This window comes from Vigna umbellata, chromosome 10, assembly GCF_029865625.1.
Source record: "Vigna umbellata cultivar VRB3 chromosome 10, Vumbellata_1.0, whole genome shotgun sequence".
Taxonomy (NCBI): domain Eukaryota; kingdom Viridiplantae; phylum Streptophyta; class Magnoliopsida; order Fabales; family Fabaceae; genus Vigna; species Vigna umbellata.
Window position 1 is genome coordinate 10,848,332 of NC_142174.1, and position 25,052 is coordinate 10,873,383.

At 32.7% G+C, this 25,052-nt stretch overlaps 3 protein-coding genes across 3 annotated transcripts; 1 reads left to right on the forward strand and 2 right to left on the reverse strand.

Annotated features, from left to right (window-relative positions):
• Positions 1-933: 933 nt before the first annotated feature.
• LOC124844830 (uncharacterized) lies at positions 934-2,568 on the reverse strand. The gene has a single exon (XM_088099906.1). It carries the CDS (start codon positions 2,566-2,568, stop codon positions 1,129-1,131), a length of 1,440 nt encoding a protein of 479 aa, XP_087956032.1. The 3' UTR covers positions 934-1,128.
• Positions 2,569-5,268: 2,700 nt separating this feature from the next.
• Positions 5,269-9,143, reverse strand: LOC148191893 (uncharacterized). Its single transcript, XM_088100986.1, has 7 exons — positions 7,838-9,143; positions 7,677-7,742; positions 7,215-7,359; positions 6,912-7,130; positions 6,049-6,241; positions 5,735-5,930; positions 5,269-5,635 (listed from the first exon to the last, which is right to left on the reverse strand). The coding sequence occupies exons 1-7, from the start codon at positions 8,992-8,994 to the stop codon at positions 5,524-5,526; spliced, it is 2,088 nt and encodes a 695-aa protein (XP_087957112.1). The 5' UTR covers positions 8,995-9,143; the 3' UTR covers positions 5,269-5,523.
• A 4,881-nt stretch (positions 9,144-14,024) lies between these two features.
• LOC124844833 (protein SPA1-RELATED 2) lies at positions 14,025-24,782 on the forward strand. The gene is made up of 8 exons (XM_047321845.2): positions 14,025-14,176; positions 14,527-16,356; positions 16,770-16,927; positions 18,104-18,941; positions 20,256-20,402; positions 22,741-23,058; positions 23,368-23,427; positions 23,782-24,782. The coding sequence occupies exons 2-8, from the start codon at positions 14,620-14,622 to the stop codon at positions 23,971-23,973; spliced, it is 3,450 nt and encodes a 1,149-aa protein (XP_047177801.1). The 5' UTR covers positions 14,025-14,176; positions 14,527-14,619; the 3' UTR covers positions 23,974-24,782.
• The last annotated feature ends 270 nt before the right edge of the window (positions 24,783-25,052 follow it).

Here is a 25,052-nt window from a genome sequence, read left to right on the forward strand (position 1 = left end):
GTGGATGATAAATGATATTAATCAGCAATTTTTAACAATAATTTAAGAGTCAAAATAATATATTAAAGTAAAGTATAATTTTGATGTGTAATTTCTATATAAAGTTATTAAATTACATTAGTAAGTATATATAATATACTTAAAGAACAAGCGAGTTGAACATTGAATACATTACATTTATTAATAAATGTTCACAATATTGTTATAAAACTGAACGCGATAGGCCGTTGGGTTGTTCTTTGCTTAACGAAACTGTCACCAAAACTAAAATAAATAAATTTTAAAAAAATATGTTACGTGTACGCGCACATGAATATATATATATATATATATATATATATATATATATATATATATATATATATATATAATTTTACCCACATGTAATGACATGAGTTTATTGGGAATAATGGAGTTAATTCAACATTCTTATACTTACTCTAAATACTAGGAATAATTGTGTACTTGTAGACATTTAAGGAATCTAATTGTATACTCCCGTCATTTTGTTGAGTTGCACATTAATCTCTTTGTTGATGTCAGTAATATACAATCCTTTAGAAAGAAGCAACAATAATGTAGAATCTAAAGTCTCCCTTCTAATGTTTTCCATAATCAATAATCTCTTATTATATTAAATTTTAATTATGAAATCAATCTGAACTATTAATATAATAGAAGAAAATAAAATACTATAAACCTTACCGTGAAACTTAATTATAATATCATGAGAACAACAGATACTTAATCAATAGGTGATCCGAATCCAAGAAAATACAAAGAGATCCAAAAATAAGTAGAAAAAACACGTGCAGTGGAATGATAGGGAAAGTGAATACAAGTTAATTGTTTTGTTTCCCATAGATCATGAAAGAAAATGGACAAACCAAAACTTTCTAACAATTTATCTAATCGAACATAGGCACGCAGGATCATAATGTAGGAGTCTTTTGCCATGATTGGTGGCAGAAGCAGCTAAGAGGTATAATGTGGTTGGTTGTTTGATAGTGACAACCTCGTACCTAAAAGTTAACAGAAATGGCATTCTCTAAGAAAGCACAAAAAAATGTGTGTTTCTTGAAGCAAATACAATGACTATTGAAAACGCAAATGGAGACTGGTTTTCTGTTACCAAAACTTGTTTCTCTTTGACATGGAATCCTTTAGATAGACATAGCGATCACGATGAAACTCAACCAGAGAACAAAGTTGTCTTATTGCTTCTTTCTTCTTCTCCGCAAGCCCCACCAAATCACCATCCTTCTCTTTCACATCCCTTTCCAAGTTTTCTACTTTCCTTTCAAGCTTCCTCACTTGTTTTATCAGATTCAGTTTCTCCCCTGCTTCTTTGCTCACCATCGCTTCTAACTTCCACACCATTTCTTTCAAGATCAACTCTTTCTCCTCTTTCTCACCCACCAACATCTCAAGCCCATCTACCTTCTCTTTCATCTCTTTCACTTCACCATTTCTTTCTCTTATCCAATCCTTACAATGTCTGTTTTCTGCACCTATTTCTTCAATGCTTTCTGTTAGCTTGTTTATCGTTTCCTCCTGATCAGCCACCCTGGTTTTTAATTTTTCAACTAAAGTTTGTAAAGCTTCAGCATGTATGGTAGCTCCTTCTTCACAACCCTCATGATAAATAAAAAGTTCAGATATCTCTTGCACTCCCCGTGCCATTGCTCTTTCTAGTTCTTTGTTTCTATCCTCCAAATCGTGCTGTTTGCTGCATCGAGATTCCAATTCCAGTTCCAGGTCCTTTATTCTTGCAAGAAAACACTCCTTTCCTTCAGCCAAATCCTCCCCATGATTTTGTATTCTAACCGAGCATGATTGCGAAGCTTCTACTCTCGTTCTTTCCAACTGTACCTCCAACTCTTTGTTGTGATTTCTCACGGAATCTAACATTTGCTGCATGGCATTAATCTGGTCATCGAAGTCCTTCTTCTGGGTCCATGCTTCGTTTCTGCTGCGTCTAATCTTCTCTTCCACTTTTCCTTTCTGAGTCCGCAGAGACTTTGCCTCTTGTTCGAGTTCATGTATCCGTGCCATCAATTCAGCAATTTTGGTTGCTGAGCGATCCTCGTTGGTTTGGAGTTTTCCCTGTAACACAGACACTGTTCCTTTGGTGTCGTTAAGTAACAGTTGAAGCTCAAAAACTCGTCTGTGCAAATCAGCGTTCTTTGCAAACAAGAGTTGTTTAACTTGACGTGATTGGCTTTCAAGTTGAAGCTCTGGATTAAGGATTTGAGGAGTAGAAGCTTCCCTTTCTCTGGGAAAATCATTGATGTCTGAATTTGAATCTACTTCCTCTGAGGAAAAGTACTCAGACTCCGAGCTAGAGGAAGATGCTGAGGACATCCTATCCACTTTGCTGGGACCTGACTTTACGTACTCTCCGGTGAGATCACCGTACAATGGATACAGTGATTGAATGTAGAAATCCTCTACCAGCCACACGAACTTTTTCTCTTTCATGGAGTTCCCATCTTTTTTGCATTGCTCTTCATTTTTTATCAGCTTTGCGATTCTGCTGAGCTCGGTTTCCATGTCTGTCAACAACATAAGAGATGAATAAATATTGAAAAGTAGTTGATGGAAGTTGACATTGCAAAGTGCCTATGATTGAAGAGAAATCATCATAAAACTAATTTTGATATTGTTCTTTTATCAGAATTAGAATTTCATTATGATAACCTGCATTTTCATTGAATGAATTTTTTTATCATGCATATTAACGAAGACAAAACACTTATTTTGATCTGAAAAGACACAAGTATACATGATCTGCACCTGTTTTTGTTCTTTTGAGTGCTTCGGAATTTTGAGGATCAATTTGACTCCTAAAGGAATTGGAGAATCCCCTTAAACGGTGCTTGAACATCCTTTTATTGGGACATTCGAAAAGATTAATTTTAGAGGGAAATTTCTTGCTAGGAACTCTTCATTTCTTCAGAAAATGAATAGGAATCCTGAAACTGAAAAGTGAATACAGACATCACAGATTAAGAGAAGATTCTAAATGTCAATGTATGCTTCTGTAATTGTAAATGCACTCTGCAGCTTCTGGATGAACTTGTATCTTGTGCGCTTAATATATACCATAGATGCAAATAAATGCACAACATCATAGTATCTGTGTCATAATAAGTTTCTTCATTCGAGACAGAAACTTGTTCTCCCAGAAGCTTGAAGAACTGAGAATTTAGTATCCAGAACATACAGGTATAGGTATACATGGAATGAAGATGAATGCAAAAACACAGATCCATAAAAGAAAGTGTCCATAAGTTTATAATTTCCTCTTTGATTTACAATCAATCAAATCTCTCCTCAAATATTATATTATTGTTTCTGATAAGCTCTTAGAATGAAGAAAACTATCATAAAATAGAATTCATTATTTTTCATCATGAACTCAATGTTTCTTCAGAGTATTGATGCAGTGATTATTCCAGATTGAAATTACAAATCTAGGGAAAATTATTAGCGGGAAAAGGGAAGTCGGAATTGCTTCAACAAAATGTGAATGAAAGATGTGATGTGAAAAATGCATCGACATAAAAGAAGGAAACAGTTACCTGGGAATGGAACTCGACTTGCACCAATCCGAAGGGATTAGAAATATTGACGAGAAATAATCCAAGGCAAAATTGTTGTATAAGGATAAATAAATTCAATGAAAAAAAAGTGAAAGAATTGTTTCTAATAATAAGCATGGATTATTCAATTTGTTAATATAAATGGAAAATGTGGAGATATTATAAATATATTATTATTGTTATGTTATCATTATTTTTATCTTTATCTTTATTTATTTTTTATCAGCATTATTAGTATAGTTGTTATTACTTTATTATATTATTTATCATCATTATTATTGTAGTTGATATTATTTTATCACATTATTACGTTATAGTTTATTGAAAATGAATATTTGTTAATATATAATGCGATAACTAGATATAATTGAGTTTAATTTGAAAATTAAAAGATAAAAACTGAACGGATTATGGGGATATCGATATCTTGGTATTTTCTTTCTTTTAAGAAATAAAATTACATTGGACTAAATACTCTTTTAGCTTATCAAAATCAAAGAAAAATAAAATAAATAAAAAATCAATAGATCGTATAACTTTTACAGGTAAACCCTGTAGCCGGATTTGCTAGCTTCAGTTGATATAATAATAGATAAGTTAGTACTTTTTTTCATTTTATTAAGGATAAATAAGTGAATAAATTATAAATGCACACATTATAACATAATAAAATAAAGATAAATTCTACAAGTTTTATGAATAATTCAGTGAATAAGTTATAAATCAACTTAGTGATAAGATAAAGATAGCACACATAAAATTATAATAAAAATAAAAGATAAATAAAATAAAATAAAGATTATCAAACAATTTCTTTTCACAATCTACTCGGTAATAGGAGATTGTCTGTATGAGCATGCATTTGATAATAAATATAGGCAACAAAAAATTATCGAGTTTTTTATAAGGCGCTAAGATAATTCTCTAAGTTATTTATAATCTGTAAAACTATATGATAATGAGTTGTGTAATTTTTTGAAAAAAATATATAGCTAGTATGAATGTTACCCTGTGTTAAAAAAAAAAAGAAAAAAAGAAAAAGTCTGATCTAAAACATGATAACATTTTATTTTCTTTTACATTTTTAATTGTGAATGTAGCTAATGAATTTTTAAAAATTTTCATATAGATTTTGGTGTGCAGAATGATTGCCATATTTTCATATTGTTGAACCACAATTATCAGATTTTTTTAAAATTATAAATATAGTAAAAACTATGAGATTAAAGTTAAATATTCGACCATTATATGGCAATATACATTTAAAAAAAATATCTAAAGAAAATAAGATAGATTCGGCTATAAATTATTTTGATAACATACGAGAAATTATTTTTGAATTTTGAGATAAATAATTTAATTAGCGCTTCAAAACGTTAAAAAGATTTCAGATAAAGTTTACTTTTTTATTGTCTGCTATCGGTAAATCATTCAATTAATAAATTGATATAGTTAAAGACCATATTATATAATTCTTAAGGCAGTATAAATATTCTAAGAATTAATAACAATTTCTTAATTTGTAATAAATTCTATCAGATTTAGAAATCTAACATATCCATAAGGGTGATTGATGGTTTTGGTTTCTAAATTAAAATTGTTGTAACTTACAATTATTATTGCGCTTGTCAAATATTTTACCATAAATAGACTTTGTTGACCCTTCAGAAAATTTTCACACATGTTCCTCAAATGCATTTATCGGTCAAAACTTTAAAAACTCAGGATTGCATTCACTGCAGACGCCACTGCCTGAGATCTCTATTTCTACACCTAATAAAAATTACATTTCAAATGAAAGGGAATGGTCTAAGAATTTTATGATGTGAAGGTAGATGACACACTGTATTTGCTAGTTATACATGAATTAACTCTTTCCCCAATATATACACACTAAAAATATAACTACTATCATTGGTTAATCATCGGAAGACAACTTTTGCTTCTTCCATTTGTAAGCAGCTTCCAAGATCTTGAGATTAGTTGTCTGGCTTTCTTCAGGGAACAAAAAGTCGATAAATTCTTCAATTCTGCAAAATTAAATTAACAGGAATGATGTTAGAAAACTGAATAGCTATCACCATATAGAATGTGGGAACTATAGAAAGCATACAGAGATAGTTACATACCTAGTAGAACCATCTTCAGTGGCAACGTGCCTTCTCTTTTTGAGCTTCTTGGGCAGCTTAGACTGGACTAAGCTAACATCACCCAGCTCTCCAAATGTACTCTCCATGTTGAGCCATTTTTCCAATAACATTGCCCTTTCTTCTTTCAAATCTGGAGCAGATGATCTGAAGTAGTTGAGAGCCTTCTCAAACACCCCTGATACAAGCACAAACAAGATTATGAAGGGATTCAGAAAACTATCTGACTTATGTTCAAACTAACTGAAAACAACCAATTAACAGCATAGGAGCCATATAGCACTGGGATCACATACTTCTAGCACGCTCAATGCATTGCTTCTTTTGTTCATGTTCCGTCAAGTCTTCATTGTCCACATCCATAGCTGTTGCCTCAAATTCAGCGTAGCTTATCCATACCTTCAAGTGCTTTGTTCTGTCAAGAAGCCTTTCATAAAGTGCTCTTGCTCTATCAAATTCACCCTCAGCAGTCTCAAAGTCAATGAATGCCTGTTTTGTGTCAACAAAATTCATAGTTACATTATGACTAATGTGAATATAGTTATCGAGGTATGCAAAATGCAAGATATAAAACAAACAATAGAAGGCAAATAAGGAATGATGAAAAAAGAGGCTGTCACACCAGGGCATAACCATATGAGTGCAGCAGTTGAAAACATACAACTACTCAACTTTTTCAGTTGAAAAATATAATTTTTCCACTTCTAAATCAACTAAAAACCTAATGAAAGTTTCAGAGATTTTCAATTAAATTCTGTTGAACGCTAATTTGCAGTGTTCTACATCGTCAATAATTCTTTTTCCCCTAATCATCTAATAATATCTACAAAGTAGAAACATTACTTTCTTCTTTAGAAATTTCCCCATTATTCATTCAACTTTTTACACGTCAAGGCATCATAAAATTATAAAACAGAAAATAGTTTGCATATAAAGGCCTAAATTTTTACTTTTCTACCTTCTTTTTCAATGGTTTAGTATAAGGCTCCTAAAAGTGATCTTTGTATTTTATTTAAGTAAAAAAAGCTACCCACCTATTTCCATAATTTCCCGTTCCATTCAAATCCGAAATTTAAATAAATCCTGATGCTGGATCAAGAATGATGTCAGACAAATAAATGCGAGTGTCTTGACATAGCACAAGAAATAAATTTTGTACCTTCCACAAGAGCTCAGGCATGTCCAACGCTGGTTGGGCAATTGCAAGCTCAAAAATTCCTCGGGCTCGTTCTGTCTCAGATAACGATCTCTCCAACTCAGCATACTTGCTCCAAGCATAACAATTTTCTGGAGACCACTCCAGATATTTTTCATATAATTTTCTGCACCGGTCAATATTACCAAGTTGCAGTTCTATTTCTATATACTTCTTAAAAATCTGTTGTCAAAAGAGTAACAATGCGTGAAAAGTTAACCAGATTACAATTAAAAGAAGTTGTGTTCGTGTCCACGGATATATTACCTTATCTTTAGGAGCCTTTCCAATGGCATTTCCTAATATTTGTCGAGCAGCCTTGAGATTCAGTTGACGTATTTCAAATTGAGCTGCTAGAAGCCATATTTTTGCAAACGAAAACTTATTGTGAGGTATAAGGTTGATGCACTCCCTAAACAAATGGAAGTAACAAAGAACATCAGCATGGCTAACTCAATAGAAGTACAGTAAATTATGATACCAATACTACACAGAAATTGTCTTTTAAGTGATTTAGTAAAGGAATATAATAAGCACAAGAAAATTGGTGAAAAAGTAAAAACATGAATAGTATTATGAATCATGAATAGTAACATCCGAATACTGAATTATAATATTCTCATAACAATGAGTTGATGAACAAAATAGAAACCTAAACATGATAGCGATTAGTAACATTCAAAGCAATATCAATACAGTTATATCCAAACTTTATAAACAGATGCATACCTGTATACATCCCTAGTTCGCTCCGCATCCCCAGCATCGAGCTCTTCATAGAGTGCATAATTAATCCTAAATTGCACATATACAATTAACAAACATTAGGAAAAAAAAATGTCAAAATCAGTGAATAAACAAAAAAGCAAGGAAATCTAAATCAAACATACCACAAATAAATGTAGCGCTGCCAGTAGCGCTTCTCCTCCGCCGGGGGGACATTGGCTATAGCCCTCTCATAAACCTCCCTGATCCTTTCCTTATTCCCCACACTTTCCTCCAACCTTATGTAGTCAAACCAGGAATCATAATTCAACGGATTCTTCCTCACTTCGTCCTCATACTGAAACCTTCTCTTCCCAACGATGGCATCCTCTATCCCTTCCCTGTCCCCATACTGCTTCTCAAATGCCACAAATTTTCTATACAAATCTTCCGCCCTTCCCTTGGGAATATGATCCAGGGAAAACTTATAGATAGCTCTTGCACGCTCAGTCTCCTTACACCTTTCCTCAAACTCCGCAAAAGCAACAAATAACTGCTCTGCTTCCTCATCATCAGATAGCCTATCCACGGCTCTCTCGTACACGGTTCTAGCCTTCCCAACCTCGCCATTCTTCATCTCAAACTTGGCATAGCGTATCCAAGCCCCAACTCGAGGGTGGCACTCAACGAATCGCTCGAAAATCCCTCTGGCGCGCTCAATTTCGTTGTACCTAAGCTCAAACTTTATGTAGGACAGCCATCCCTGCTGGTCCGGTGTCCATTTCATCCACCTCTCGAAAACCTGCCTCGCGCCGGCGACATTTCCTAGCATCTCCTCCATGTGAATGTACTTATACCACAGCTGATCCACCCTCGGCAGAAGGGTCACGGCGCGGTCCCACACGTTGCGCGCGTGGTTTATGAACTTGTTCTTCATCTCGACCTCCGCGTACTTGAGCCAGAGCGTGTGATTCTTGTAATCCACCTCCAGCGCTCTCTCCCAAACGGAACGCGCCCGTTTGAAGTCCTTCTGCGATTCCTCCCACTGCGCATACTTGATCCACACGCCAATGTTCCATCGAACACGGCGGATAAGGTCCTCGAACTCTTTGCGCTTGCGAAGACGGTACTCGCCAAGCTCGGTAGAGTCGGTGATTTTCTGCTTAGGAGGGCGGATCTCCGCCTCTTGACGCTCCCTAGCCTCCCGGAGAATTTGCTCGGCGGTGATTTGGATTGGAGCGGGGGTTTTATTCTTGACCCTGGTTGGACGCGGAAGCTTCACCTCCGTGTCCTTCCGAGTGAGGTAACCCAGGGTTGGGTCCGCCTCTTTCGATGAAGACATCGTAGCAGGTCTTGATTAGCAATTTCTCTGGTGCAATGCAGCCCTGTGCCTGAACCCTAACCAGACGGGGAAGAACACTCTCTACCTCTTTTTTTCAGTTTACCTCGATTTGACAGCTATTTGATTACACAAAGTATTAGGGTTTCGATGGCAGTTCTAAAAACGAGAGTATAAACTTCCAAAGACTAATTTCAATTTTGAGATGAAAAACCATATTTAATCCTATTAATATTTTATAATGTAATTTATTATATTATTGAGATATTATGAGATAATTATTTATTTAATATTTTTAAGATACAATAATTTATTATATATGTTTATTTTTATTTATTTATTTATGGTTTAAGAAATTTATAATCTTCTCAAAATTTGAAATTCTCTTATCAACAAACAAAAACTTAGTTTTTTAGTGTTTTATACTTTATTTAAAGACTCTCAGTTCCGGTAAAAATAACATTCTTTAACAATAATTTTTGAGGTTTTTTTTAGCTATAATACTTTTCAAAAATATTATTTGCATGGAAAAAAAAAATCTTCCAATGAAAGTAATACTGTTTTTCAAATGAGTATTTATAATAAATCTCTACATTTTATACGAGAGAAGTTTCAAATTAAAGGAAAAAAAGTTTAACCCGCTAATTTTATTTTTCTAATTTCAATTGAAGATGTAAAATAAGCATTTCAAATATCTTATAGGTATTTTTTAGTTTTTAAGTGATTAATTAATGTCTTTAATTGTATTAAAATAATTACTATTAATATCTCCAACTATATTAAAACAGGTATTAACAATTTTAATTATAATACTATTTTTATTTTTTAAATCATTGAATAAGTTAGATATATTATCTTTATTTATCTTTTATCTTTATCTTTTATCTTTTAGTTAGTTTGTTATTATTTCTTATTTGTATTTTAGACTTATCCAATATTTTTTTTAGGGTTAAATATGTTTTTAGTCTCTAAACTATTGGCCGTTTCTGGTTTTCGTCCCTCTTCCAAAGTAAGGTACAATTTGGTCCTCATTCTTTAGAAAAACGTTCGTTTTAGTCCTCAAAATTTTGTTTTTAGTCCTCGTTTTAGTCCTCAAAACGTTCGTTTTTTCGACTAAAACGAACGTTTTTTAAAGATTGAGGACTAAATTGTACCTTACTTTGGAAGAGGGACGAAAACCAGAAACGGTCAATAGTTTAAGGACTAAAAACATATTTAACCCTTTTTTTTATTATAAATAAAGAACTCTATGTGTGTATTTAACATAAGATATTAATTCCAAATATAGTTTTTCACTATTTATAATAGAAGAAATATGGACTATCCAAAATACAAATAAAAAATAATAACAAACCAACTAACAAATAAAGATAAAAGATAAATAAAGATAATATATATAACAGAATATAAAAAGTAATCTTTTGTATTATTTTTTATTTTAATTTTAATTAAAAAAAGGTTTACAAGTCAATCTATTTTTCATCTCTAAGAAGGTCAATCTATTTTGACCATTATCAATAGTTTTTGTTATGATAAATTGTTTGTGTGTCAAAATATTGGGAACTCTAATATCTAAAAGACAAAATATGTAAAGATGATTGTATTTTTTTTATGTGGTCTCTTTGTAGCTCTACAATTAAATGGCAAGACATACATGAATTCTTTGAGAGGGCCTTTTAGAGAAAGCACGGACTTTATTAAAAATCCTAAAACACCAAATTTGACAGTGAGGCTCCCTCCACCATCCCGTCTTCTCCTTATACTTCTCTAATTTTATTTAAATTCTAAATTTATCTTTTTTACTTTTACCAATTTTTATTTTTATTTTTAAAACTCTAATTTCAATCCCCTCCTACTTTCACTTTTATTTTCACTCTCAGTTGCAAGTCCTCATCCCCTCCGTTGTCACTTTCTCTATTTCTCTTAATTTTCACTTCCGTTAACACAGCATTTTTCATTTCCTTTCAAATTCTGCGATATTCACCGAACATCCAGTGATCATCAAAAAGAAGTTCAACTCTTGCGGCCTAAACGATTTGATTTACAATGATAAGGGTTATCTCCTGGTGCTTCAGAGTTTCAAATTTAAACATAGATTTTCAAGTTTGGTTATTTAAAGACAAGGAAGTGGGGAATAAATTTATAGCAGATTATATCATGGATCATGATACTTCAAAACTCTTCAAAAATTATAAATGTTTTAAATTTAAACCATGCTGAATTTGTTTTTTCTATCAAGTTTTGTGTGAACAGAAGTGGAAATTAAAAGAAAGAGAGAAAGTGATAGTACTGGGTGGGGGCTTGCTCCTCATAGTGAAAAGGAATCTGAAAGCGAGAAAAGATTAAAATTAAGTTTTTAAAAGATAAAAAGTAAAATTGATAAAAGTAAAAAGTAAAAAAAAAGATAAATTTCGAATTTAAATGAAGAAACATCACTTCATACTTGAAAATTCTTCACCAATGAGGTTTGTTCATCATTCTTTTGGGCTTAGATGTGTGTGGCCCAATAGTTTGATGAGTTTCTCGTCACTTTCAGATCTAGAAATAACTTTATATTCAATGGAAATTTGTTAAAGTTTTTGAAAAATCTTTTAATAAATTTGAAAATTGGTTGAAGAATAGAAATGAAATGTAAATTTTTTTGAAAAATCTTTTAACATTTATTAATACCGAAGGTAGTCCATATGAATTATTATTACTTATATTTAATTAAAAAATAAAAATTACAACATGATTTGTATCATTTTGATAATTTTGAAAAGAAATTGCTTTTCCGAAGTTAAACCGCTTTATATACCCAAATTAGTCATACAACTTTTACCACCTTAACCTTGAACATTTTAAGTTTTGATTTAACATTGAATGAAGTAAACCAACAACATTTGGACACGATTTTTGGTACAGGGTTGGTGCTATTACTTTCCGTACAATTGATTTGCCATTTAGAAGAACCTTCACAAACATGTTCTTGACAAGGACAGAAAAATTGGAACCTTAAAACAGAAAATATCACAAATCAGTGGACGAAGATGAACGCCCTTCTGTTTTGCGCCTGTAGCACTATAAAGTGAGTGTACGTGGAACATCCATTGCCATTTGTCGTTTTTTTCTAAAGGGGGAATCCAAGATCATGATGTGAATTCGATTTGATATTTTTTTGCTAATTTTGTGTATAAAATTAAATTCATTTAATCGTCAAATCAACCCAAAATCATACTTATAAAAATGGTGTTTTAAATTATTAAAAACATATTTAAAAATTATAACGAGACCTAACCAAAGACCCGATTCGATTAATCAGAATATCCGGAACACAAGTAATGGAAATTAACTATATATATATTTTTTTTCAATCATAGTTTTACTCAGAATGATTTCATCATGTAATATAGAAAATCAACATTTCTTTGTATGTTAAATTTATCTAATAAAGTGAGAGTTATTATCAAATAATAGTACAAATTTATTTTACACCGTCATTATATAAAACTAATTTATATAATATATAGATAAATTTATTACAATGCTGTTGTTGTTTTTTATTCTTATTTAGTCATAAGTTGTCATACATCATAAAGTGATTTTTAATTGATTAATATCATTCTCTTACAATGATTTAGAATAAATCTAACCTTAGGATTCTCAATTTATTGCAAGCACTTACAAGGAGTCAAAGCTGATCAGAAAATATGATAATATATATTTTTCACTTTTGATTACTAAAGTAAAGAAATTGTACATTAAAAAGTGTAATCGTGTAGATATATTTATTTTAATAAGTTGCAATTTCTTTTTAAAAAAGTTACGACATGGAAATAAACAGAACCAATGAACAGAAAAACAATCATGAGTGTTGTTTTTTGTCTATAAAATTCATAGAAAAACTTTATGTTTTAAAATACATAAGACAATACAATGAGTCAATGCGAATATCAAATTAATATCATTATTTTTATTTCAATTTCATTTATAGATACATATTTTTATTTAATTTAGTTTTATTTTTTTTAAAATGAAACAAAACCAATTTAAAAAATACTAAGAATGACATATTATATTGATTTTTATTTTTTATCACCTGTCAAATTTTTGGTGAGACATAACATTATTAGTACTACATGGTAAGACAATACAACGTTTCGATGTGAATATCAAATTAATATCATCGTTTTGATTTTAATTTAATTTATATATATACTTTTATTTAATTTAGTTATATTTTTTAAAATATAATAATATCGTCTTTCCGGTTGTAGAAATTTAATATTAATGTTTTTATTAAAAAATAATTTTCCAACATCTTATATTATTAATCTATTTTTTATACAATTAAAACTAATAAGTATATGTTGTTTAATCAATATTTAAAATTAATATATCATTAGTTTATATTTTTTTTATAAAAATAAATTAATTAATAAAAATTATACAAATAATAAATTTAACATTTTTTAATAAAAATTAAATTTATTATTCATATAAATATTATACTAATAGTTATATTAAAATTTATTAAAAAACATAAATTAATTATATTCAATAATATAATATATAAAAAGTTGTTTTTAATAAAAAATATCATAATAATACTTATATAAAGAATAAATTTTTGAGAAATAATATTATTTTATATTTAAAAAAATTGAGATTAAATTAAATTATAGATACATACATAAAAACTATATTAAAATCAAAATAATTATGGACATTCACGTGTCACTAAAAAATATACACATGACAACAAAATTTATTAAAGAAATAATAATTAAAAAATAAAATAAAATAAAATAAAAATTAAAAAGTCACATATTTCGTACCATTAACGTCGTCAAATGGAGACATTTTTTTTTTTCAAAAATTGAAACAAAATTAAAACAAAAAAATAAAGCGAAACCAAAGAAAAATAAAACAGAAATAGTAATCTTTATTTTATTTACTAACAATGGGAGACTCGAAAGATGAACAGTTAGTCGGGTCGGGTGACTTGGTTCGGGTTCAATAATGGAGCCGTGCACCGTTATCTTGAATTCACTTGTTCATTCATTCTTCATGATTCTATTGCTATTAGCCAAGACTACTGGGTCTTTTTGTCAGAGGAGAACTTCTACCTTTATTTCCTTCCTTCTTCTTTCCCTCTATAGTTTGGTACCACCGACTTTACCTCCAACCACAGAATCGCTTTTCTGTAAGTCCTCTTCTCTGCCACTCCCTTAGCTTCTACCTAACTTTTCCTTTCTCGCGTTTTTTTCTGCTCCTCAATTTAATTCCATTATTTACATGCTTATCTTTTTCATCTTCATCGTTTTTGGTATGTTTAATTTATTTATTATCTTTTCTTTTATTTTCTGTAATTGAAATGAGATTCACCTACGAGGTTATAATCATGTCCATTGTTCTCTTTATTTTTTGGAATTTCACTTTCCGAATCTGCAAATTTGACAGCATGTGTATTTTTTTCTTATTCTATTCCAATTGTAACTCTTATTGGTAATTAATACATGTTTTACTAACGCGTTTTTTAAATTTATTTGGCAGATTGGTCGATGTTGCTTATGAGCAGATTTTGTTTATGTTTTGATGGTTAGATTTCTACTGTGGATATGTGATTGTTGAACTTAAAACTACATTATGGATGAAGAATTGGTCGATGAGGCAACCCAATTGGTGGTTGCTGAGGATTCACAGCGCCAGAACAAAGATTCACCACACACGGAATGCCGAAAAATCTTACAATCTCAAGAAGCCCGTATTCCTGTTAAGCATGACTACTCGCAGTTACCACCTCGGGAATACGATGGCGTTCTACATGGTAAAAGTATAGTTGAAGGTATTGACCACGCAGATACATCACAGCATCCTGGTGTAAGCCTTTTTATGGATGACGGTGATGCTATGGTTGAAGAATTAACAGTCAAAAGTTACAATGGCTCAAGCTTGGATATTGGTACATCAAACAACCGAGGGCAAACGTATACTTGGCAGAACCATAGGCAGAATTTATATCAGGTAGCAAGTAATTCCGGAATTGGAAATTCACTAAGTGATATCGGAACTAGAAACAGTGTCCAGGCCACATCCAGTGGTCGGGAGGATATCGGGTCCTCATCTTTCCCGGAGATACTGGCTAGAAAATCTCTCAGTGATGGCCAGAGCAATGTCATGGAGCACTTGGCAGCTGCTGAAAATAAAGAGGGTGCAGGTGATGTTCGTCAAGGAATACGGACAAAAATTATATCCCAATCGGGATTTGCGGAGTTTTTCATAAAAAATACACTGAAGGGTAAGGGTATTGTATATAAAGGTCCGTCGTATGATGCCTTCTGTGCGCAGTCTAGAGAGCAAAACCGGATGAAGACTAACATTGGCACTGAACAGAATCAGATGAGGACCAGCATTGGCACAGAGCAGAATCAGATGAGAACGGGCATTGGCACAGAGCAGAATCAGATGAGGAGAAGCATTGGCACAGAGAAGAATCAGATGAGGAGCAGCATTGCCACTGATCAGAATCAAACTAGGACCAGCATTAGCACAGATCAGAATCAGATAAAGATTGGCGTTGGCACAGATCAGAACCAGACGAAGACTAGCATTGGCACAGATCAGAATCAGATGAAGAATAACACTGGTACTGATCAGAAACAGATGAAGACTGGTATTGTTACTCACTTGAACTCTAATCAATCAGTGGGCTCTGGTTCCAAAACCCCGAAGTTTTCTTCTTATTTTGGTGCTATGGCTAGATCTGGCAAGTCTGAATGTAATGGTGTGACTTTGAGAGAATGGCTGAAACATGGGCACCATAAAACTAGCAAAGTGGAAAGTTTGAATATATTTAGGAAGATTGTGGATTTGGTGGACAACTCTCACTCTCAGGGAGTTGCATTGCATAAGCTATGTCCATCTAATATTAAATTGTCGCCATCGAACCAAGTCATGTACCTTGGTTTACCTGTTCAAAAAAGAATGGTGGATGGTGTTGTAAATTCTGAAGTTGTCCACGTAGATAGTTCTGTTATTAGAAAAAGGCAGTCAGAGCAACTAACATCTCCCTCTCATGGAATGGGGTCAAAGAAGCAAAGGCTTAATGAGAATTTGAGGGTTACTGGTGGTGACTTGGGTCTTGAAACTGCAAGTGATAGGAAACTTCATAGCGGATCACTAGATATTTACAATGAATATGAGGAAGATACTCAATTTTCTAAATATAACATTGGAAGAATGTCTAGCATTCCTCATATATCTAATGCTGGTCAAATTCCATTGACTTCTTGTGAAAAATTTGAAAATAAATGGTACACAAGTCCCGAGGGAGGTTACACAACATCATCAAATATATACTGTCTTGGTGTCCTCCTTTTTGAGGTGTGTCAAGTTCACGATGCAATTTTCATGCATTCTTTTATAATGTTTATTCCTCAAATTGAAACATGTTTCTATGTATGAACTTGTGAAGTACACACTGAAATAAGCTTTTGTCTGTGTACATTAGCTCAACATGGTTTCTAGCATTAGTATTGATTTGGAAACTTATTGGTTTTTCTCTCTCTCCTTTTTTTTTCCACTTAATTGATATCTTCTTAGCAAGGTCCAAACCCAGATATTAAAGGTCATTATTTCTTAGCAAAGTGGTTGCCTCATTTCAGGCTGAATAAAAACTAGTGCGGGAGTTATTGTGAAATTCTTTCCGGTCACTAAAATTAAGTTATTGGTATAACTGGAAGCAATTTGATGCATAGTAAGTTCAGCAGCTGATTTTACTTGGGTCAATTTTTCAGTTACTTGGTCATTTTGAGTCTGAAAGAACGCATATTGCAGCAATGTCTGATCTTCGACATAGGATTCTTCCTCCAATTTTCCTATCAGAAAACCCTAAGGAAGCTGGCTTTTGTCTTTGGCTGCTGCATCCAGAACCGTCATCACGTCCAACAACAAGGTAGTATTGAAATATTGTCTATCATTGTTAATGTCAAATTTAATGAAAATATCCTATGAAAAAAGGATTTCACAAACATCTGATGTACGTATCTCACTTTTTTCCCATTGCTTTTTCGGATGAATGCTGTAGATATGGTAGAATGTATATTGTGTAATGAAACCATGGCATTCCGTTTATATTGTTGTTCCAAGAGGTATAAGCATATGCATAACATTTTCCATTATTAGGCTCATGCATTATATCTCATGTGATTATTTGTGTTATCACTCATCATAAGACCTTTGTTCAAATCTCCTCCCCCCTACCGACAGGTTAATTTGGATGTTGTACTATGTTCTCCAACATCATGTTGGTGCCATAGGCCTCATTAACTAAATGTTTGAGCTAACTAACTAGATGATAGCCGTGAAGGAACTTACTTTATAAGTCAATAGTAAAAATATTATTCCCATATAACTAGATAATGGCAGCCACATCTTTTTCCATATTATTTATACAAAAGTGTCTCTGAAGTTATTATGGACAGACTTTAAATATTTGTTCTCTGGGATTTCATCTCTATCCCTTCAATTGCAAACTTAATAAACATGTTTGATTCTAAATTGCATCTGGTTTGAAAATTTGAAACATAGGAGGTTGCATTGAATGTACCAAGGTCAAGGGGAATAAATGGTCTAATCTTTTGATCATTTTAGTGGAAAAGTTACCGGAGGAAGAGGAACATGTTTTTTTAGAAGGCATATACGTGAAGTGAAAGAGGGAGAGAGGAACTTCTGATTTATTTGGGAGGGAACTTGGGTAAGGGAATCAGAATACGGAAGGAAGTTTTGGCATCTGGTTTGTGTCCTAAGCTCTGCGAGCTATGGAATAATTTTTTTTAGAGTCATTTTCTTTTTCTGGGTTTTAGATACATTTCAGTGTTCCACTATAAATTTGTGTCCTCTGCAATATTCAGTGAATGTTGCCTTTATGAGTTACTAGTTTTCTTTTCATCAAAATTATTCAGAGAATTTTAAAATTTGATATTCTTCTCTTTCTGTCCTTGAATATATATTTATTAGTGTTTGAGTTAACTATGCTGTTAGTTCTTAAATTATGGACTTCAAACCCGAGTTATACTCTATTGATATGATTTTCTAAAGTCTTAACTTATTAACTTCTGTTGCATAACAGGGAAATTCTTCAGTCTGAATTGATTAATGGATTGCAAGAGTTCTTTAGTGAGGAACTGTCATCAAGTATTGACCAAGAGGATGCAGAATCGGAATTGTTATTGCATTTCCTTCTTTTGTTAAAAGAGCAGAAGCAGAACAATGCTTTCAAACTGGCAGAGGAAATCAAGTGCTTGGAATCAGATATAGGAGAGGTGGAGAGGAGGCACGACTCAAGAAATTCCTTGGTTTCCTCTGGCTTGCAGAATGATTACTCTTGTCAGAGAGAGATTATGCCTCTTAGGATGGAATCTTCAAGTTTAGAAATGCTGCCCTCAATATCCCCAAACTCTAATTCAAATGAAGTGAGATTGATGAGAAATATATGCCATCTTGAAAGTGCTTATTTTTCCATGAGATCCAAACTTCAGCTTTCTGAAACAGATGCCTCAACTCACCCTGATAAAGATGTACTAAGAAATCGTGAGAACTGGAGCGTGGCCCAAAAAAGTGAGGAACAACCTAAAAGGAAAGATACTTTAGGGACATTCTTTGATGGTTTGTGCAAGTATGCACGATATTCCAGGTTTGAAGTGCGCGGTGTACTAAGAAATGCTGATTTTAACAATCCTGCAAATGTCATTTGCTCTTTAAGCTTTGATCGGGATGCAGATTACTTTGCCTCGGCTGGGATATCTAAGAAAATAAAAATTTTTGAGTTTAGTGCACTTTGCAATGACTCTGTTGATATCCATTATCCTGTGGTTGAGATGTCAAACAGATCAAAACTCAGCTGTGTTTGCTGGAATAACTATATTAAAAACTATCTTGCGTCTACAGATTATGACGGCATAGTGAAGGTATGTTTTAGAGAAGACTCTGTTGAACTATTATTTGATTATTGGAAAATGTTCTTTGCTGTATTCATCCATTACTCCTATGTAATTGATGCTTTTCTGGATCAAACTGAAATGCTCTGCCTTAGAAGGTTTACTCACTTTTTCCCTAGATTATTCAGGCTAAAACTCTTACCCTAAATAGATAGTTATTTTCTCAAGATTGTGTTTGGATTCTAACGTCTATGTTTTTAGTTAGTTTTGTCATGACATGACTCAAACCTAAAGTTTACACTAGTAACAGAACAATAATGAATGATTTTATATAACATTTATATCTCTAACGAACCCACTTATCCAGAGTCCTTTGGGCTTAAATCATAGATAATGCACAAGTACACCTACATTCTGCTGAAATTCACATTTCATTAGAAAAAATGGGGAGACAAGGATCAAACTCTAGACCACTTTGTCATATAGACTCTAATGCAATGTCATTAACTAATTTTCCTTAGAGCATAAGCTGTTAGGTAAAGACGTATGAACCATTTCTTATTATATCTCTATCTATTTAATTAGTTACATGTTAATGCCTTGATTTTATTTTAGCTGCTTCCCTGACTTTTTAAGTTGCATATGCAGTATATTTTAAATCTGAAGTTTCTAGGGATGTCTTTATCCATGTGATCTGGTTTCATAACTCCTAAAAGTTTACCTTGTGGAATTAGAATCTAGAGATGAATATTTATAATACATAGTCATGGATAGAGGAATTTAGAATACTTGGGATACTTTTGTTTTATTATTAAATAATGAGTTCATAGAAAGTTATAATTTGAAGGTAAAAACATGTGTGGTTATGGACATACTGATACCCTTATCCTCATAAAGTTTCCAGTAATGCACTAGCAAAACCGTAGGTACTAAGATTTTACACTTGTGGATTTCAAAAAAAGATGAAAGAATAAATAGTTTTCTTCATGGCTATTTTGGATCTTTTCTTCTATGATGTTCTCAAATAATGTTATTTTTTGCCGTGACTTTGTGCTACTGTTGCAACACTTCCTGAATCATACTCATTAAGAGGAATGTACGCACTTTGTCGAAGTACGTGGTTGTACATAGCATATTGTTTAGCATTACAGTAGAGGCATTATTTACTTAAATATAGTATGGCATCCATTCACTTGATTGTAAACAGCTGGACCCATTATCATATGGAAATGAGTTATTTTAGGGTTGGGTGGGGGTTGAGAGAGTGTTACCATTTTTTTGACAGCTGTCATACTTTGACTTCCTGCGTTAGTCATGGCATTTTGCTATTTGATGCATTTTCAGTTATGGGATGCAAGTACAGGTCAAGAATTTTCTCAATTCACTGAACATGAGAAAAGGGCGTGGTCTGTTGACTTCTCTGTAGTATGCCCCACGAAATTTGCCAGTGGAAGTGATGATTGCACTGTCAAGCTGTGGAGCATCAGTGAGGTAAACCCCCTTTTTATTTGCAAACACACACATATACAGCGCATATGCATGTAAGCATGTGGATGCGCAGATTTTGCTTGACTTCAAATGGTAACGAAGAAACAAACTAGAACGTTGTTTCTTTTTGAGCTTTACTTGTATTTATGACCTAAAACGTAACATGAATATTGTAACTTTTGATAGTCACTGTTCATTTGGGTTGATCATGGATTGGTTGACCTGTGTTAAAATTTTCAGCTAGGGTTGGGTTCATTAGTTGATTTGGTTTGAAAATAGATAAACTCATAGCAATTGGTTGGGTAATAGATTTCGAAAATTTTCAAATCTGACCTGAGCCGAACCTTTTCACAAAGTTTGAATCAATGTTATTAGAATTGTATGATTCATTGCAATTCGGCTAGCTGTCTATTCATATCATAAGATAAATCTCAAATGACTTTGAATCCCATGTTCTATGAATGAGTTGGTGCAATTTCGTTTCATCAATGTTTAGTAAGAATTGTACAATTTAGCAATTCATTATTTCTTCTTTTAAACTTTTCATTTACCAATTCTCGTGAAAAAAGTTGTAAAGTCATATAAACTTAAATGGTTAAATGAAAAGGATTTGAAAGAGTACTTACGAAGTTATTGATCGATTTCTTTAGTATAGGAATCTATCTCACTCGCACTAAGCACTCACACGCACAACAAACTGAACAACAAAACTGTATATTATTCTTGTAAAAGAATACAGATGTACAACACCAAACTCTCAAGGAAACACTTTCCATCCACAGGAACAACCTCCTATCAATAGAAAGAATATCAAAAGCTCCCCCTCACACAAGACCTCCCTCCTTATAAAGGCCCTAACCTACTAACAACTAATTCCTAATTCCTAATTTGGTTCCTTCTGTCCTGCATCCATTATATCCTATCACATTATATCTTATCATTAATTTGATAGATTTCTTTAGTCAAGAAATCAATCTATCACTCCCCACAACACTCACTCACACACAGATGAAAGAAAACGTATGTATATTACTTCTGTAATCAAGAATACAATGTACACATCCCACACTCACAAGGGAGCACTCTCCCTCCACAGGATACAGAGGTCCTATCTATACAAATGAATTAACCAAAAGCTCCCCCTCACACAAGACCTCCCTCCTTCTTATAAAGGCTCCCCAACTAACTAACCAAACTAACAACTAATTCCTAATTTGTTTCCTTCTGTCCTGCACCTATTATATCCTATCACATTATATCCTATCAGTTATTCTATGTTACCATTCCTCTGATATTTGTGACCTATTCATTCAATGCCCGGACTCTATTTTCTGTTTCATTTCTTTGTTTTCATTCTTTCAAAATAGAGACTTTCACAAGCTTAGATATAACTAATTTTGTTTTATGGTTTATTTAATTTTAAATTGTTACATTGAACTCCATGCATTGGCTATATGATATATTTGAAATTATTTCCAGTTGTCTTCAAAGCCTATTATTTGATTATTATAAAACTTAGCTTGACCATTTTTTTTATCTGAATATTGATTTGATACCCTTGGTTTGGGTTCAAGATTTCCTCAACCTGAAATAAAATCCTTGATCACCAAATGAGCCTTCTGTATTCGTATCAAGCAGATGAATCTAAGAATATTTTTTTGGCCTAACCAATTGTATGGAGAAGAAAGGTTTCTGTTAAATTGTTTTATCTTGTTTTAAATACAATTTTAATTTTAGTCGTTACATATAAGGCCATGTTAGATTTTAGACACTAGATATGTTAATTTCTTTTTGGTTCCTCATTTATGGTAATGCACGAATATGATACAGTACAAGGCGTATACGATATGATATGCTTATTTGAATAATAGAGGATGTTCGTCTTGACATATGCGTGGTTAAAAATGTATAAAATTATTAAAACATGATAATATATAATTGCAATTGTGCAGACTTAAATTAAAATTACATTTCTTGGACATTGTCAAAGTAAAATAAAAAATTGTAAATCATTATCATCATAAAAATATTTGTTCTTCATGGGTTTGGATATTTCTTAGATACGTATTGAAGTATCCATACATGAAACAAGTTGAAGTATCAAAGCATCATATATAGTAATATGTGGCCCTTATTAGGAGATGGTATTTTTTTGGGACTAAAATAATATTAAACACTTCTATCATTATTTTTCAAAATAAATAGTGTGGCAGTGGAGACCTGTAGCCCGTAATGGATAGATTTTGCTTCACATTGTCTTTTACAGGATGCTGTAAAAGAGTGAACAATAATTTTTTCCCATTAATTTATCAAGAGCTAATGCAATATAACTTTTTTCCAGAGGAACTGTTTAGGCACAATCAGGAATGTTGCTAATGTCTGCTGTGTTCAATTCTCTGCTCATTCCTCCCATTTGCTGGCCTTTGGATCTGCGGATTACTCAACATATTGCTATGATCTTCGCAATCTTAGAAGTCCCTGGTGTATATTGGCTGGCCATCGTAAGGCCGTGAGCTATGTCAAATTCTTGGACTCTGAAACACTTGTTTCTGCCTCTACTGATAATACATTGAAGATCTGGGATCTCAATAAAACCTCTCCTGTGGGTGCATCCACTAATGCTTGCAGCCTAACCCTGTCAGGCCACACCAACGAAAAGGTTTGGTTTTAAATTTAATAGCACTGGGTATGAAGTGCCTTTAAAGCATGTTTGTTACTCTTTCAAATTCCTTTGAAAATTTCACTTTTTGGGGATTAAGTGGAGCCTTAGATTATGGTTGATGATCTGAATATCAAAATCAATTATGAGATCCAGATTGGTTTTGACCAAAATGATTTGTGCAGTGCTGGTGACTATCCAACTACTATACCTGCATGTCAGGAATTAGATATGTTTTTGTCATTAAACTGGCCCATGTTTATGTTTACCTGATTGGTTAGCTGAAATCTTCTGCCCCCTTCTTGACAGAATTTTGTGGGTCTGTCAGTGGCTGATGGATATATAGCATGTGGTTCAGAAACAAATGAGGTATATAACTCCTTCACTCTCCTTGAGATTTCATCCAACTTCTCATGATACCCTCCCTTATTTTACCCCCACACTAATCTTCCTTAATTGTTTGAAAAACAGTATAATATTACACGAACTTTTTTAGATGTTTGAAAAATATTACAACATGTTTTCTTATAAGAGATGCTTCTATAATGGAAAAAAAAAACTAAAGAATTGCGTCCTGAAGAAATTTTACAATGTCAGTGTAATTTATTGTATTCATAATTTATTTAAGGGCTAATATAGAAAACCGAATGGGACTGAATTTTTTAATATCTAGCAGAAAGTTATGTGTGTGTGTGCAGGCATCACAATTGTGTTTTCTTGCAGGTTTATTCCTACTATAGATCGCTTCCCATGCCAATCACTTCCCACAAATTTGGGTCCATTGATCCCATTTCTGGTAAAGACACAGAGGATGACAATGGACAGTTTGTTTCAAGTGTGTGCTGGAGAGGGAATTCCGACATGCTTATTGCAGCCAATTCAAGTGGATGTGTGAAAGTGTTACAGATGGTTTAAAGGAAAGGCTCCCCATGGCTGACTTTCTTACAGCTTTGCGAGTTCCTGGAGTGTCCTTGTTACTCAGGCACTCGGCCCTATCCCATGAACATGTTGGGAGCGTATAAAAATTCTTTTGACATCTTGAGCTATGGCTTTATAATTTGAAGTGGAAGAAGGGCTTCAACTCGGCCATAATTGAATGGAGAAATAGTTCTGCAATCTAAATCCTCATCTTTTGTGGTAGTTGGATTCATCATCACGTGCAACTCGGACTCCAAACCAGAATTTCACATTCTCATATGTAGAAAAGGCTTGTTATACTCAAATATCGCTGGGGTGAATCCGAGAAGCAGATTGAAACGATACTAATTTGGGTCCAATTTAGAGAAGCTTCTCAACAAACATTAATTGGAGAAGAAAACAAATCAAATTTCTCGTATGAGTTAAAATCAATTTATGTACATCGGTTCTTTTAAAGTTTCCTCATTTAATATTTTTAAAACTGATGTGCGTAATTTAATTTTAACTTTTAGTAGAAATTTGATTCAAATCTCTATCTCTTATTGATAGAATGATCTAAACTGGGCATGAGATTTTAGAGTTGAAAGCGTTAGTGCCAAGTTGGTTCTTAGCTCTAGAATGTAATCCTGTATCTATGCAAAGGTTATCTGTGCCAATGTAAATTCTATTGCTGTCCTTTTCAGATTATTTTTTATTTATGAAGGACTAACAACTGTACGGTTTATAGGAAAAGTGATTGTTTATCATGTGATGAATCAATCTCTTAACACTAATTAACTTCAGGTTTATACAGATCCTTTTCTTTCTCTTTTGCCTTCTTTCTTTTTCTCTTTCTATCTTTCTTTCTTCCTCTTTCTTTATCTATCTGTTTCTTTCTCTCTCTCTTTTTCTTTCTCTCTCTCCATGCTACGCTTCATCTCCAAGGACTGTGTATGATATACATCCCCGGGTAAAGTCCAAGTATATTTCCCTTTATCATTTGTTCAGTGTGTTATACACTTGCAATAAAAGCTTTCTATTGTCAAATTGGTAAAGAACAGTGGAAAATTTATCTATATTAATATTTTTACACTTAT